The sequence below is a fragment of the Rhipicephalus microplus genome, chromosome X (assembly GCF_043290135.1).
Source record: "Rhipicephalus microplus isolate Deutch F79 chromosome X, USDA_Rmic, whole genome shotgun sequence".
NCBI lineage: Eukaryota > Metazoa > Arthropoda > Arachnida > Ixodida > Ixodidae > Rhipicephalus > Rhipicephalus microplus.
In genome coordinates this window covers 206,816,052-206,830,098 of record NC_134710.1, presented here as the reverse complement: position 1 = coordinate 206,830,098, position 14,047 = coordinate 206,816,052, and the positions used below count along the sequence as shown (strand labels likewise).

The following is a 14,047-nucleotide window of genomic DNA, read 5'->3' as shown; positions in this document are numbered from 1 at the left end:
AAAACACCATAACGTTTGTTCCAATGGGTTTAGAACATCCGTTTTTGTTGCACTGCACTCTGTTTAGATTCTCGAGGTTATTCCGATGGGCTGATTTCCTTCGTACCTTTCTCAGTTAAGAAAAAATTTTGCTCCCCAAGAGGCACTTATAATATTTAGATTTCAAAACTACTCGTTATACTAGAAAATAATTGCATATTTGAAATCAGCCAACAAATACCATATTTACTTGGCACACATTTTTTAACAAGTTTGGGGCTTCTGCAATGAGGTGTGCAAATTATGCGGGTATTTCATGAATGCATACGAAATAATGTGTAATAGTCCAGACCTACGCAGTATATACATTTTTTTAAAAAAGACAAGAAATTCGAGCACAAGCAAGTGTACTTGTTTATTCAACAAAATCAACCTGTACATTAACCAGCCAGATGCCCTGCCGCGGTGGTCTAGTGGCTAAGGTACTCGGCTGCGGCAGCTGCATTTCCGGTGGAGGCAAAAATGTTGTAGGCCCATGTGCTCAGATTTGGGTGCACGTTAAAGAATCCCTGGTGGTCGAAATTTTCGGAGCCCTCCACTACGGCGTCTCTCATAATTATATGGTGGTTTTTGGGATGTTAAACCCCAGATATCAATCAATCATTAACCAGCCAGATCCGGTCACACATGGTCTAGCCGAAATTACCGATCGAGAATTTGATTGGAAATCATTGTTGCAGTCGCGGACTTCCCAAAGCGCGACGTCCTCAGTTCTGTCAAGTGCGTTCAAATGCATAATTTTCTAGAGGTTCTTGACAATGCTGGGAGAAACTAGATACCACGACACAGCAATATCGGATGACCGAAGTGTTTGCCCATAATTGAAAAGGCCTTCAACGGCAGACAACTTGTATTAGCAAGCAAGCACACTTCTGCTTTCTTCGTTACTGATCACGCTGATGGTCACACACGTGTAAGAACTTCACGTTGCAGTGCTTGGTGAGGGCACAGTTTCTGTTTTCATCGACAAACTTTAACAGCAAGCTTGAATTTCATCATATATATATTTATTGTAGCCCATCGCGAGGGAACAGCAAAGAACGCGACAAACGGGTGGTGAAACCTAAACTTCCGGAATCAAGCAAGTGTACATTGCAGCACGGATGCAGAGAACGAGTTGGCAGTTGGCACCGCAGGCTCTTGCACCACTCGCACACCTGCAATGCAGAAAGTTGTCCGTGCCGTGATGCGAGCGTGCATTCTTATGGTGGTAGGGAGGGGTATATAGTGGGAAGTAAATGTGCTAGCAGTTCCGGCGACATGTCATCGTGTTTGAATGTTCAGGTACGGTTGTTTGAGTGTTCGGTTACAAGGGAAGTCTTTGAATGAAGGAACGAAAGGACTTTGCACTCACAGTTCGTTTGACAGCGCTGGCTTGCTCAGCAAGGTGCGCGCCAGTAAGGTGGCATGGGCGGGTCGGGGAGCTTGAAATATGTCAGTAAATGTTTTTTTTACTAGAGCTGGCAAATTATTATATGTGTGTAAATTATGCGAGTAAATATGCTATACACAAACTTTCACCAAAATTAGCCTTGTTTAAATATTCAAGCACTACGAATATTCTAATGAATATTAATGTATTGAATTTGCTTCATTGTGGACAAAACTACGGTAGACACGATCGTAGATAGCAGTGACAAAGCTTTAAAGGCATGTGAATGGCAAGCGCGCACAGATTGAAAACGAAACTACTGTTTTGCCATAACCACTGTGCACGAAAGCATGGTCGCTATTAATAGCAGCAACTAACCACCTCCAAAGGTATGTGGCTAATGCAATGGTAGATTAAAGCTAATAAAGATATATATAATGATATAAGGGCACGAAGCATTTTGGTTTTCCTGTCATTCGTTTATCACTATGGTGGAGTGGACTTAGGCACTTAGGCACTGTGGTAGGGGAGCGAAGTAGAGCCAGAAGAAATCACCTCTAATGACCAAGCGCCAGGTCTAGACTACTCGCGCTTGCTAAGAGTGAGCATGCCGAGCCCAGCACTCCCGAGGCTTCGTTCTCATTCTGTTTCACTGGCTGCCGCCAAATAGATTCCGTGTCACACACTTCAAGCATTCCTTCACAAATTTTATTATTGAGCTAGCATCCTTGGCATCATCCTTGTCTTTGTCACTTTTGTTGGTGTATCCCAGAGACTTCCCATGGCTTTCCTGAGAGGTCTCTGGGACACGCCAACAAACTCTTAGACACAAAACCCAAACAAAATTATTATTATGAGGAACTGCTTTGAAACAGCACTGAGAAAATGTAGCTGAACTTTGTGGCCGACTCGCAATCCTCAAAAAAAACAAAAAAGTCGATATTTAGTATTATCCTAGTGTACTAGCATGCAGTTTTATTGGCTCCGATATCATTTATGCTACAAGAAGTTGCACATCAAGCACATAGCTTGTTAAGCTCTTTACCCCCCACCATCTTGACATAGAGGCACTTTGGTGAAAAGTTCAAATGACCTAGATGCCCCGCCACGGTGGTCTAGTGGCTAAGGTACTCGGCTGCTGACCCGCAGGTCGCGGGATCAAATCCCGGCTGTGGCGGCTGCATTTCCGATGGAGGCGGAAATGTTGTAGGCCCGTGTACTCAGATTTGGGTGCACGTTAAAGAACCCCAGGTGGTCAAAATTTCCGGAGCCCTCCACTACGGCGTCTCTCATAATCATATGGTGGTTTTGGGACGTTAAACCCCACAAATCAATCAAATGACCTAGATAGCTTAGATTAGATCTTGTATCTACTATCATCTGTTGGTTTGACTGCAGTTATATGGGGCAGCAGTACTCAAATTTTACAGGCTTAGTGAGATGTTCTGATCTACTAAATATATGCCTCGCGCTGTAACATTTCTTTGCAGTTTTACATGGAAGTAATGAGAAAATATTTAAAAAATATTGTATTTGGTTAACTCTCAAATTTTGATATCTTAAGTTCACTTCACACCCAAAATTTCTCTATTCGCACAGCTCTAATCTCGGTGCTAAACAAAGTGATGTAGTCTTGCTGGCTGCTTTGCATTGCACTGATGCCCATAGTGCGTGGGATCTGCTGTGTTCTTGAACGTGATCGGACGCATGCACGTCCGTCCATCTGTCCATGCATGCGTCTGATCGCGTTCAAGAATGCAGACGGCGCGTGGGTAACACCGACGCAACGCGAGCCGAGGAAGCCAAGCGCAAGCGTCTTCAACGCGCCCGCCGCTTTGCTTCATCCTTGCCCCACCAACGATCTGCCACGTATGGCAACTATCCAGGAGACTGAGAGAGGCACTCGTTTGCCGGGTACTCAGGCACAGCTCCCACAGCAGCGATTCGAAAAGTAGCGGTACAGTGCCATCTAGAATATCATCAATCAACTGCAGTTTGTATGTACTTCTATGAGACAGCACCGTCTATTATACCGTACGGGAGATACTTCCTTCTTTTCTTTCTCGTCTCTTCTCTCGGTCACACAAGACAAGGTTAGCCTAAGAGGAGCTTCGCCCCTAAAAAAATCTGGGACTTCAATATTGTACGAATGCATTTTTATGCTTCTTGCACTTGTCAAAGCAGCACTTCGTTGGTTTTATTAATGGGACCAGTGAGGAGTGAATGGTATGTAAGAGTGGTAACTGGGTTCAGTGACTCTTTTTGCTGTATGAAGACGTACACATCTTAATGAAATTGTCCTGAGGCTATACAACTCTGGAGGCTTCAGGCTGTGAGTTTCGTGTAGAAAGGGTGGTGCCCTGTCTGCAGGAACCTAAATCTATACCTTGGATATGCAGGAAGGTGAAGCTGCTTTGCGAGCTGCTTTAGATGGCCGACCACGCAGTAGAGGTCAGGTGTTGTCCTGCTTGGAAGCAAACCCAGCACCAGCACCCCAGCCTCGCTCATCAACCTTGCCCAGGTGGGTGGAACCAGAGTTGCCTACAGTGTGTGGGCTCCCAATACTGGTGCTCAGAATGGTGGTCAGAAAATGGACTTTAGCATCACTTCTCCTGACTGCAGTGACCTCACATGCTAAACTTGGCCTGCATAATATTGCAGTACACTCCAGTTCCCTGCGAGACCACAAGGTTTCGTCAAAGTATCCAAAAGGGTTGAGTTAAGAAAATTAGAGCCAAGATGAACAATTGAACTTTTTATTTTTGATTACCTGAGTGATTTTATCAATGGTCAGTGCCCCACATTCCTCTAAGCCATTTTAGACGTTGACAAAAACTTCAGAGGAAAGACCACTCTCGGCTCAGCAGAAGTTGCCATCACTGTAGAACAGATTTTTGCAATCCCTGATGTTGCCTTGTGAAGTAATAGCACATTGTCTGCTGAATTTCTTTGCTATAAGCAACCACTGTACGTATGTGTGTAGATTTAATCAAAGCCACGTGTGTTTGTGTTTGAACAAACTTGGGAAGTACATATGGCCTAAAGCGACAGTTAAACCTCAACACAGTGAACTTCGTTCAATGTAATAAAGTTATCTATATAAGAAGAAATTAAACTTCATAGTAATTATTTGTGTCCGTTAAACATGGAGTATTTTCGACCTCAGTGTGACCAATACTTATCCACAATTTCAGCATCATGAAGTTGCACTGCTACCAGTTAAGAAGATCAGGGCAATAAACAGGAACTTCTGCTGGTGCCAGTGCTCTGATGGCAGAGTTATGTACAATGTCAATTTTTATGAAAGGGAACACAGCGACGTGTGGCTTGCACTCTCCGGCAGCTGCTGGCAGCGCGTTCAAGCAGAAGTGAGAGCAACCAAACTGTTTTTTTTTTTCACGTCATCTCGCAGCGAGCAAAACAACCATTCATTGCTAATATTGAACGGCAAGCTTGCAACCCCTCCCCCTTCAAGGCAATTACGCGAGAGCTGGTAATCGCCTTGAAAGGGGAGAAGTTCGCAATCTTGCCGCTCGTTTTATATCAGCAACGAATGGTTGTTTTGTTTGCTCACGGCAAGATGATGCGAAAAGAGAGTTTGGCTGCTCTCGCTCCCACTTGAACACACTGCCAGTTGCCGCCGAAGCCCGCAGACCACGCGCTCCTGTGTTCCCCTTTCATAAAAATTGACACTGTACATCTTTTGCAAATGCATTTTTCCAGCCGTATGACAGAAAGCAGTTGCCAAAGCAAAGCAGTGTCTTTTCCAACAGTGACTTAAGGGTGACAAGAACCTGAATGCTATCCTGCTCCTGTATGCCATTTCACAACCATATATGGAGACAACGAAACTCCAACCATACACACGTATCCACTGCTCACTGAAGTCAAAGTTTGCACTCATGCTTTCCGCATTACTGGGTGTATCCCTTTTGACCATTGCTCAAATCATATTCCTTATGGTATGCGAGATTGAAGTAACTAGAACAATAAGAATGGGGTGGAGCACATTTGGCAAGCACTCCCAAATCATGACAGGTAGATTGCCACTATTCCTCAAGAGGAAGGTATATAACAGCTGCATCTTGCCGGTACTTAGCTACGGAGCAAAAACCTGGAGACTTACGAAGAGGGTTAAGCTTAAATTGAGGACAGTGTAGCTAGTAATGGAAAATGGTAAGTGTAACCTTAAGAGGCAAGAAGAGAGCAGAGTGGATTAGGGAACGAACCGGGGTTAAGGATATCATAATTGAAATCAAGAAGAGGAAAGGGACATGGGCCGGGCATGTAGCACGTAGACAGGATAACTGCTGGTCATTAAGGGTAACTAACTGAATTGCCAGAGAAGGCAAGCAGGTTAGGGGGCGACAGAATGTTAGGTGGGCAGAGGAGATTAACAAGTCTGCGGGTATAAATTGGCAGCAGCAAGCACAGGACCAAGTTGACTGGCAGAACATGGGAGAGGCCTTTGTCCTGCAGTGGACATAGTCAGGCTGATGATGATGATGAAATTATAGAAGTTATTCCTTGCAAAAGTAGTGTTGTTTTGTTTTTTTTTTCCCCTTGTACCTTGTGCTTTTACAATTAGTTTTACTCAAGTCACTGTCTCTTTGCAGAAGTGCCCTGGCTCCCAGCACCACAATCCCTAGAGAACTACCAAGAGCCCTTCCAGATTTGCTTACCACCATGCCCTCTGCACAGGTGAGCCCCGCTAAGCATGGCCCTCAAATATTTCAGCTCCTCTTTATAACTTCACTCATTTTTATGTATGTAAAGTAAGTGTCTGCATTGAGCCAATGACCAGAATCTTGAATAATGTTTTATTGGAGGTGTGTAATCGGTTATGGATGGAATGTAATATGCTCAACATTTATGTTTAATTATAATTTATTAATTTGAGTTTTAGTGAAAGAAAGGTGAGATAACAATTTATTGGGTATAAATAGCACTATGTGAGCAAAATTATGGTGTGAAGTATTGAATAATAAGTAAGGGTGTGCGAATATTCGAACTTTCGATAATTTTTCCAATATTGTTTGCTATTCTATTCAATTTGCAGGGAAATTTTACTATTCAAACTATTTGAATTTACAAAGGCTAATATAGTTCTGTACGATTGGAAGTGGCCCCTTCAGATTTTCAAGATGCTTCACCCAATAACATTCTCACATAATGATGAAGCAGCCGTTCAGACTCCGCTACAGTGGCGGATGTATTAACTCAAACAAAACGTTGGTTCCAACATGCACTGTTTCAGATGCATTGTGCCGTTACAGTAGCCCCATCATAGGATCACAATATGCTTCACCGCATGGCATTCTGGTATTGCAGTAAAGCTGTCTTTTAAGGCTTCATTATGGTCCTAAATAGACTGACTCGCAAGAGCGCTGGTTCAAACTTATACGGCAGAGATGTGCTTGCTGTTTTGGACAAGAAGGTCCGCAAAAATAGAAGATCTTAAGCATGTGACATTTCAGATGTTTTTATACATTGACGTCTACAGGGTAGATAAGCAACATTCAAAGGGAGGAGGCCCTTGTCCTCCAAATAAGTTGGGTTTCCAAAGATGTTGAAAAGGGGAGAAGTGGAGAAAAGAGCATCTTTTCCTTTCATGTGTAAAGTGTTGTGACACCACTTTGGTTGAGTTAAATTGTGTAAATTAATACAGTTCGGTGTCTGCATCGCCTCATCCTTGATAAAACAACTAGGGAACAACTTCCCTCCAACAGTTCATCAACCTAGACAAAAGAAACATTTCCATGTTCCGACCTTATAAGCATATACTTAGGGATCCTCTGCAACCTTTTTCCTGCAATTTCACATTGAAGTATTCGAAAAATAATAAACAAATATTCGAAACTATTCGAAAAGTATTTCATTTGAATCACACTCAAAACTTCATTATATTCAAATTCTGTTCACTTTGCTATTCGCACAGCTCTAATAATAAGGTTGCTGTTTGAATCAGATAGAATACTTATTGAACAATGCCAAGGTAAAAACAGACTAAATGCTCTGTAAAACATAGCAATAGAAAAACAAAAGTCATTTATTGTGCAGCCAATACTCACCACAGTCGAACCCACTTATGACAGTTTTCTAGTGCCATGAAAATTCTATTGTTAGAACCGATAATTGCTATTAGCAGGTTGCTCTAGAAAAAGCGAAATAGGGGGAAGACAGGCTGTACTAAGAAAAGTATTTTATCAGAATGGATGTGCGAACCGACAGTGAAAAGGATGACAAGGCTGCCAATTTTTTGGACATGCTCAAAAAATTCAGATGCCTTCAAGGGACCACCACAAGCCTTATGGAGCCACTGTATGGCAACATCTGAAGTTTTGGACACTGAAGGTCCAAGTCTCAACTTTTTATTCAAATTTCATGTTCAAAAGTGCATTAACAAAAGCCACCACCGCTTTTACGCCATTGTGCACTTTGAAAGTCAGCTTTGCCGCGATGCTGTAACGCTATGTGCTCAATCATACTTGAAATCCGAAAGGGTGCTGGGGGACGTTGGTATTGTGGGCAGCGGTTCATAGCTGGAATTTCTCATTTTCTTCTTCATTCCAAGAATTTCGTGTTCCATTACCTCTTGTCATGGACGCCCAAGTGCCAGAATTGTTATAATCGATAATACGGCATGTGGGCATCGTGGTTAGCAGGTTATTTCATCATCGAAAACATACAATGTTGACGATGCAGCTGATATACTGTTGAATCCCTTTATAAGAGACATGCACTGTAAAGAAATTTTTGTAGTTTTTGTGGTTGTGAGCAGGTCGGCTGGGAAAGCGTATCAATGAGGTTCAACTGTTTATTGTGCTCATAATTTACATATGATTGTTTTTTTTTTTTCTCCTATTATGGGGGTCCATATGGTCCTACCATTTTATTATACCACTACGTGTGGTCCTTAATTCTTTGCGACTCATGTTCGGGCACTGCTGGACAAGTTGTTTCTTGTAGTTGATTCACATGCGCATATTCTCATTGCAATATGAATAATCTCTAAATGAATAAATAAGCTTCTTTTACTTGATCAGCCTATTCAAGCTTTTTACAGCAGCTTTTAACCAATAGTCTCCACCAGAACTTCTGTGTATCTGGAAATGTGCAGGGCCCAACTGCAGTGAGCCATGGCCTACCTCCACAGCCTGGTGGATGTCCTCCACTAGCATTTAGTAACCCAGTCTATCGTTGGGGTGGCCTCCAAGATCCTCAGCCAGAATCTCTCACTGGTAAGGGCATTTCATCTGTCTTGAACATAAAAAGGTCATGTCCTGGTGGTGTAGCTGGTACACGTCTCTTAGTAACTGCATGGCAATGATAACTACACTTTGCTGCCTAAAAGGGGATAACATAATAAGCATAGCCAGTGTTGCCATGTTACTATGCATTCTGAATACACTCTAACCTCATCATAAAACAGGATATAACAGATATACTACTAAAGTACCATATTTATTTGAATATAATGCGAGATTTTTTTTTTTTTCCCAAAAACCGTGGCATTAAAGTCTACCCCCGCCTTATATTCGAGGTAAATATCAATTATTGCTTCAGTGCCAGGAAAGGCATACTGTTATTTTCTTTGCATGAAAATGTGAATAATTTCGAATATTTAACTTTATAATGCTATTACATATGTGCACCGTAAGCTAATAAGTCATCGTCAGCGAGATTAAGAAAAAAGAAATTGGTTTGACAGCAGTTATCTCCAACGGCCTAGAACGTCGGGGGCTCCGAGATTTGTGGCGGCGTGTCGGGAAATCACTAAAAGCCAGGAACAGCCAGCCAAAATCCAGTATGTGGCAATCCACAAGCCGAGTTCTGGCCACTTTTCTATGTGCGCTTGTCTTTCATGTTCTCTTGCTGGTGAGCGTGCAGCCTTCCGTGGCCTTTGTTTGGCATGGCATTTGGACTACCTATGGGAACCTTTCCGTTGTCACTAGTCATCATGGCAAGTCGTCGTTGTCACTATGATGCAGCCTTCAAGAGGAAAGTGATAACCGATGCTAAAGTTTGAGGCAACTGCGCTGCATGTCGGAAGTACGGCGTCCCAGAAAACAACGTGCGATGTTGGAGGAGGAAGAAGGGGGCCCTTTTTGCCTGCGCTGCGACGCAGAAAGCTTTTCGAGGACCGCGCAAGGGTGTGTTTTCCGAAGTGTAAAGTCTGACAGAATTTGTCGAAAAAACTAAGAGCCGTGCCTTGACTGTGACAACGGAAATGCTCAGATGGAGGCCCGGGAGTTCGCAGCAAATCGCGACATCTCCGGGTCGCAGTTGAAGGCTAGCCTAGGGTGGATGCAGAAGTACACGATGAAAGCCGGCTTCTCATTCAGAAGGCGGACTTCCATTGCGCAAAAGCTTCACCGTGACTACGAAGAAAAGCTGCTGTCTTTTCAACATTACGTAATCTGAGTGCAAAAAGAGCGCAACTTCCTCCTCGGCCAGATCGGGAACGCGGACGAGACCCCGATATTTTTTTACATGCCGTCGACGCGAACCGTACACGCGAAAGGTGATGTCCAAGTTCACATAAGTACCGCAAAAAGCAAAAATCACCGTCATATTAGCGTGCACGGCCGACGGGCACAAGCTGCCGCCTTATGTGGTGCTGAAGAGAAAAACCATGCCCAAGAAGAAAAATTTCCCTAAGGGTGTGCACATCCGCTGCCAGAAAAAAGGCTGGATGACTGAAGCACTCGTCATCGATTGGATAAAAACTGTGTGGTGCCGGCGTCCCAAGGCTCTGCTGGCTCGCCAGTCAATGCTCGTCCTTGACGCTTTTCGGGGACATCTGACCGAAGGGGTCAAGAAAAAGCTACGAGAAGCAGCCACCAATCTCGTTGTCATCCCTCTGTACGTCTTTGTGGAAAGTTTTCCCCACGTAATTCTCGCACCCCCCAACTTTGCATCGGTTTTCTGCCAAAAAAAAGTGTGAGGATTATGCGAGTAAGTATAGTAGTTCCGGTCGATTGCTTTTTGCTGCACTGCAGCTGCTGTAACTGTGCAGTCAGGCGTGGTGCCTCCACTCGACAAAACTAAATGGTGCTTCGAGCGCACACCGGTGAAGTAACCACGAGCAGCGGTCGAAAGCTAGTGCGCTACCACTAATTTGCTGTTAGCAGGCTAATATTTCTTTTCTTCAGCTTAAAACTATGCCTGCATATCGAGCTTTTAATTGCTCAGTCTGACTAGGAACATCCTCAAGGAATACGTTTCGCGAAAAGGTGCTTTGAAATCGTATCCACGTTCGCTCGTTTTACTAGGAAATAAGTAGTGAGTTATGCTTGGGAATTGCCTGAATTTTTGTTAGCTCCCCTACAAAATGAACTCAAAGGGCAGTCTGAGCGTAATCCTGCGCTGTCGCCATATGTTGGCAATATAGGTGTCTACAATGCAGGTTTTTTGCGTCTCATTCTGCAGTGGTGGATACCCTGTGCGAGCTGCCACTGGTGTAGCATCAACAGCATTAGAATCGCATAAATTGGTAGATAAGTGCACGTTTACTCACGACCGCAGGTGCCATGGTACATGCACTCATTACGCAATACCTTGTTGGAAATTCCTGTGGGGCTGTCCCAGTGCCATACATGATTATTTGATCAGTGTGGCGCATGGTACTGGAAGGCTGGCACCCTGCACGTCCTACACGTGATGCTGGCTTGTAACACACCTGTTTTGGATTTTAAATATTCTGGTCAAAGCCAGATTGTCATTCTGACTAAATGACAAACTTTGCAACAACAAAAACAAAAAAAAAAGTGCCAGAGAAGCCTGAACCCAGCCTGTCGACACACACTGCAACGTGAGCTGACATGCTACCTGCGCACGCTACATTTCAAAGACGAAGAGTAGTGTTCTTTACACATGACTCTGGTGGCCTGTTTTTTTCGTCACTTTGTTTAGAAATACATATTTCTGTCTCTCGGGGCTCGCGACAACCGAACAGAAGATAGGTCATTCGTTTGTTGTGTGTTGCCCAGGGTCTGATTATCTATCTGGCACGTTTTGTCATAAGACGTGTAGGCGTAACCACAGATGTGAGCTGTATTCAACTCACATGCGCGTGCGCTCGGATGTACGCAAGTGCGCCAAGCTCAGTAGCCGGAAGTTGGCCTCTACCGGAAATGAGTCATCTTTTTGAAAACTTGCAACGAAGTTTTTCTATACTTCAGCCTGTATATTCAAATACAACAACTCTTATATGTATAGTGTCAATGGGAACAAGCACATCTGATCCCAACAGTGCTCTAGATTTATGTCTGCTATTGGTCAATCATATTTTGCGACATCTAATGACAGACAAACATGATGTTCGATGACAGACACCTGCTCACCGACAGAAGAACCAGCTTCTGTTTGAAAAGAGGACACTTGAAGAAAACAGCAATTTTGTGCTTCGCTTGTAGCCTTTATGTGGCATGCATAACTGTAACATTCGGCAGAGCAGGTCATAGGTGTGTGTGCTTTCCGCAGGATATGTCTTTTTAACAACAAGCCCGAGGGGTGCTTCACGACCTCACCAAAAGCATGTGGTGAACTCCCGCAACTCTGCTTGTACTTGACGGATTCTAAAAATTTTTGTGGCCGTCAATTTATGAGGCAATGAGCTCTTTTAGTCAACTTGGAAAAGTGTTGCAGGGCCCCTTTAAGGTACTGCCTCTATAATGTATTTCTCACTAAGCTGCATGGCACGCTTGCAGGTGGAGAGAGTGGCAGTAGTGGTCACAGCAGTGCAACCGAGAGCGAAGCCAGTGGTACCTCAAGCCCATCTTCACCACACCTCTGGGAAGACAATTTTTTAGGGTATGAATCCTCTCCCTTAAATGAAATAATGCATTTCTTAGAATAATTTATGACTGTGGCCTACCCCACCTTAGTATAACTGAAAAGTGTATTGGTGTTATGTGTTGATGTGCTACAAAAGGTTTGCAGTCATTGCAAGCATCAATAGTTTGTATCACTAATTAACAGATTAGTTTGTTGCTGTCAACATTTTTTTGGTTGGATAGAAATTTTAAATTTTGGGGTAGTGTAAATGCAGTCAGCCGGCGTCTACAATTTGAAGCTGCTTAATTGGAATTTAGGGTTATAAAAAAGAATAAAGGAACAGTCTCTTTGGCGTTACATGCTGTCTTTTAAAAAAAAATGCTAAATAATACTGGTGAAATAAAAGTCATTTTTTCAGTCAGACACCTCAAATCAACCAGCTAAGTTCACATTTTGAAATAAAACATTGATAATAAAAATGAAAATTTAATATTTTTCAGTGTAAAAAAATTGCTCCATGCACCAAGGTGGCGTCATTCCTTGCATCGCAACAGTGTCCACAGTGCCACAGTTTTTAAAGTAGCACAATTATTCAGGCCTGTTCTTTAATTAAACCCAGCAACATTTTTATATCATGCCCAGATGTGCATCTCCTTCTTTCCTGAAGTTTGTCAGTCACATTGAATTTTTTCTTTTTGACTTTTTTAAGTGCAGTCTTGTCTTTGGTGTATCATGGCAACTTGTAGCTTCTATCGCATGCTTGACTAGGGAATGAAAGTTGAAGCCTTAAAAGAATTGGGGGAAAAAGAAGCATGGCCAACCTAGATACCACATGGAAGTATGGTGTTAAGTCTGACTTCCATGCGCTGTCTTCCAATTTAATTAGGAATAAGTACTCAGTACTGAGTATTTTTGAGCATGACCAATTTAAGATTGTATATAAAAAGAATGTGCACCAGCTTCTACTTGGAGTTGGAGGGGGGGGGGGGGGGCTGCTTTTTTAGGTTGGGGAAGCACCAAAATAACCTTACTCTTAGTGGTGGGGTTCTTATGGCAAGAGTCTTGTAGCTTGCACCAATGTTTGATACCAATGCTTCATTTTCTTCTTTGAATGGCTGGCACATTTTGAATAGAATATCGTCTTGGTCTTGAAAAGTGTGTGTGGAGAAATAATGTCTGTGAATAGGGAAACATGCACAATGTGGAAAGAGGAAAAACCATGGGAATAGCTAACAGAATATTTGCAGGAAGACATCTAACACAGATGACACTGTGTACACTTACTGGCTTTTACTTCATAAGACACTGATATTAAAAGGAAACTGCTGTGCTTAGGGAAAGTGGAGCAAGCAAACAATGTCTGTTATAATCAGGGCAAATTTAAATTTTAATCAGGGCAAATTATAATCAGGGCAAAGACTGGATCACAACTTCATGCCATTGTTGTGTTATGTGGTGTTTCTTATGAACCACTTCAGCACCTGCATCAATGTGCTAGCCTTGAGTGCTATTCCTGTGGCACATTCTCTGTAAATATGACATTTGTGTTGAAACCTATGTACCAAGGTGTCATTAAGAAAGTGTGAATGTTCTTTATAGGTTGCAGGCCATGCCTCAGAAAATATGGTGAAAGAAGTCTTTGGGAACATTTACAGCCTGCAGAACTTGCTTTCAGCTGCATAATTTCGCAAGAAAAAAATAATAAATATGACGGGCTATTTTCGTAACATTTGGAATGTGAAACTGAACAGTGTGTTTTGCTATACCTCAGTCTTCAAGCTGAAGTGACTGTGGTAGCAGTGTTTATTTATATGTTCCATACCTGCCAAGTATCCCGGATTGGCCGGGAGACTCTTG

General features: G+C 42.9%; 1 protein-coding gene across 3 annotated transcripts in view; it reads left to right on the top strand.

The window, feature by feature from the left end:
- raskol (Ras GTPase-activating protein raskol) overlaps nucleotides 1–14,047 on the top strand; it is a 188,093-nt gene that overhangs the window by 148,559 nt on the left and 25,487 nt on the right. For all 3 annotated transcript variants that reach the window (XM_037435912.2, XM_037435913.2, XM_037435914.2), the window contains 4 exons: nucleotides 3,811–3,932; nucleotides 6,028–6,112; nucleotides 8,532–8,652; nucleotides 12,124–12,226. In XM_037435912.2, the coding sequence (XP_037291809.2) occupies nucleotides 3,811–3,932; nucleotides 6,028–6,112; nucleotides 8,532–8,652; nucleotides 12,124–12,226 (431 nt within the window). The remainder of the gene's footprint in view (nucleotides 1–3,810; nucleotides 3,933–6,027; nucleotides 6,113–8,531; nucleotides 8,653–12,123; nucleotides 12,227–14,047) is intronic.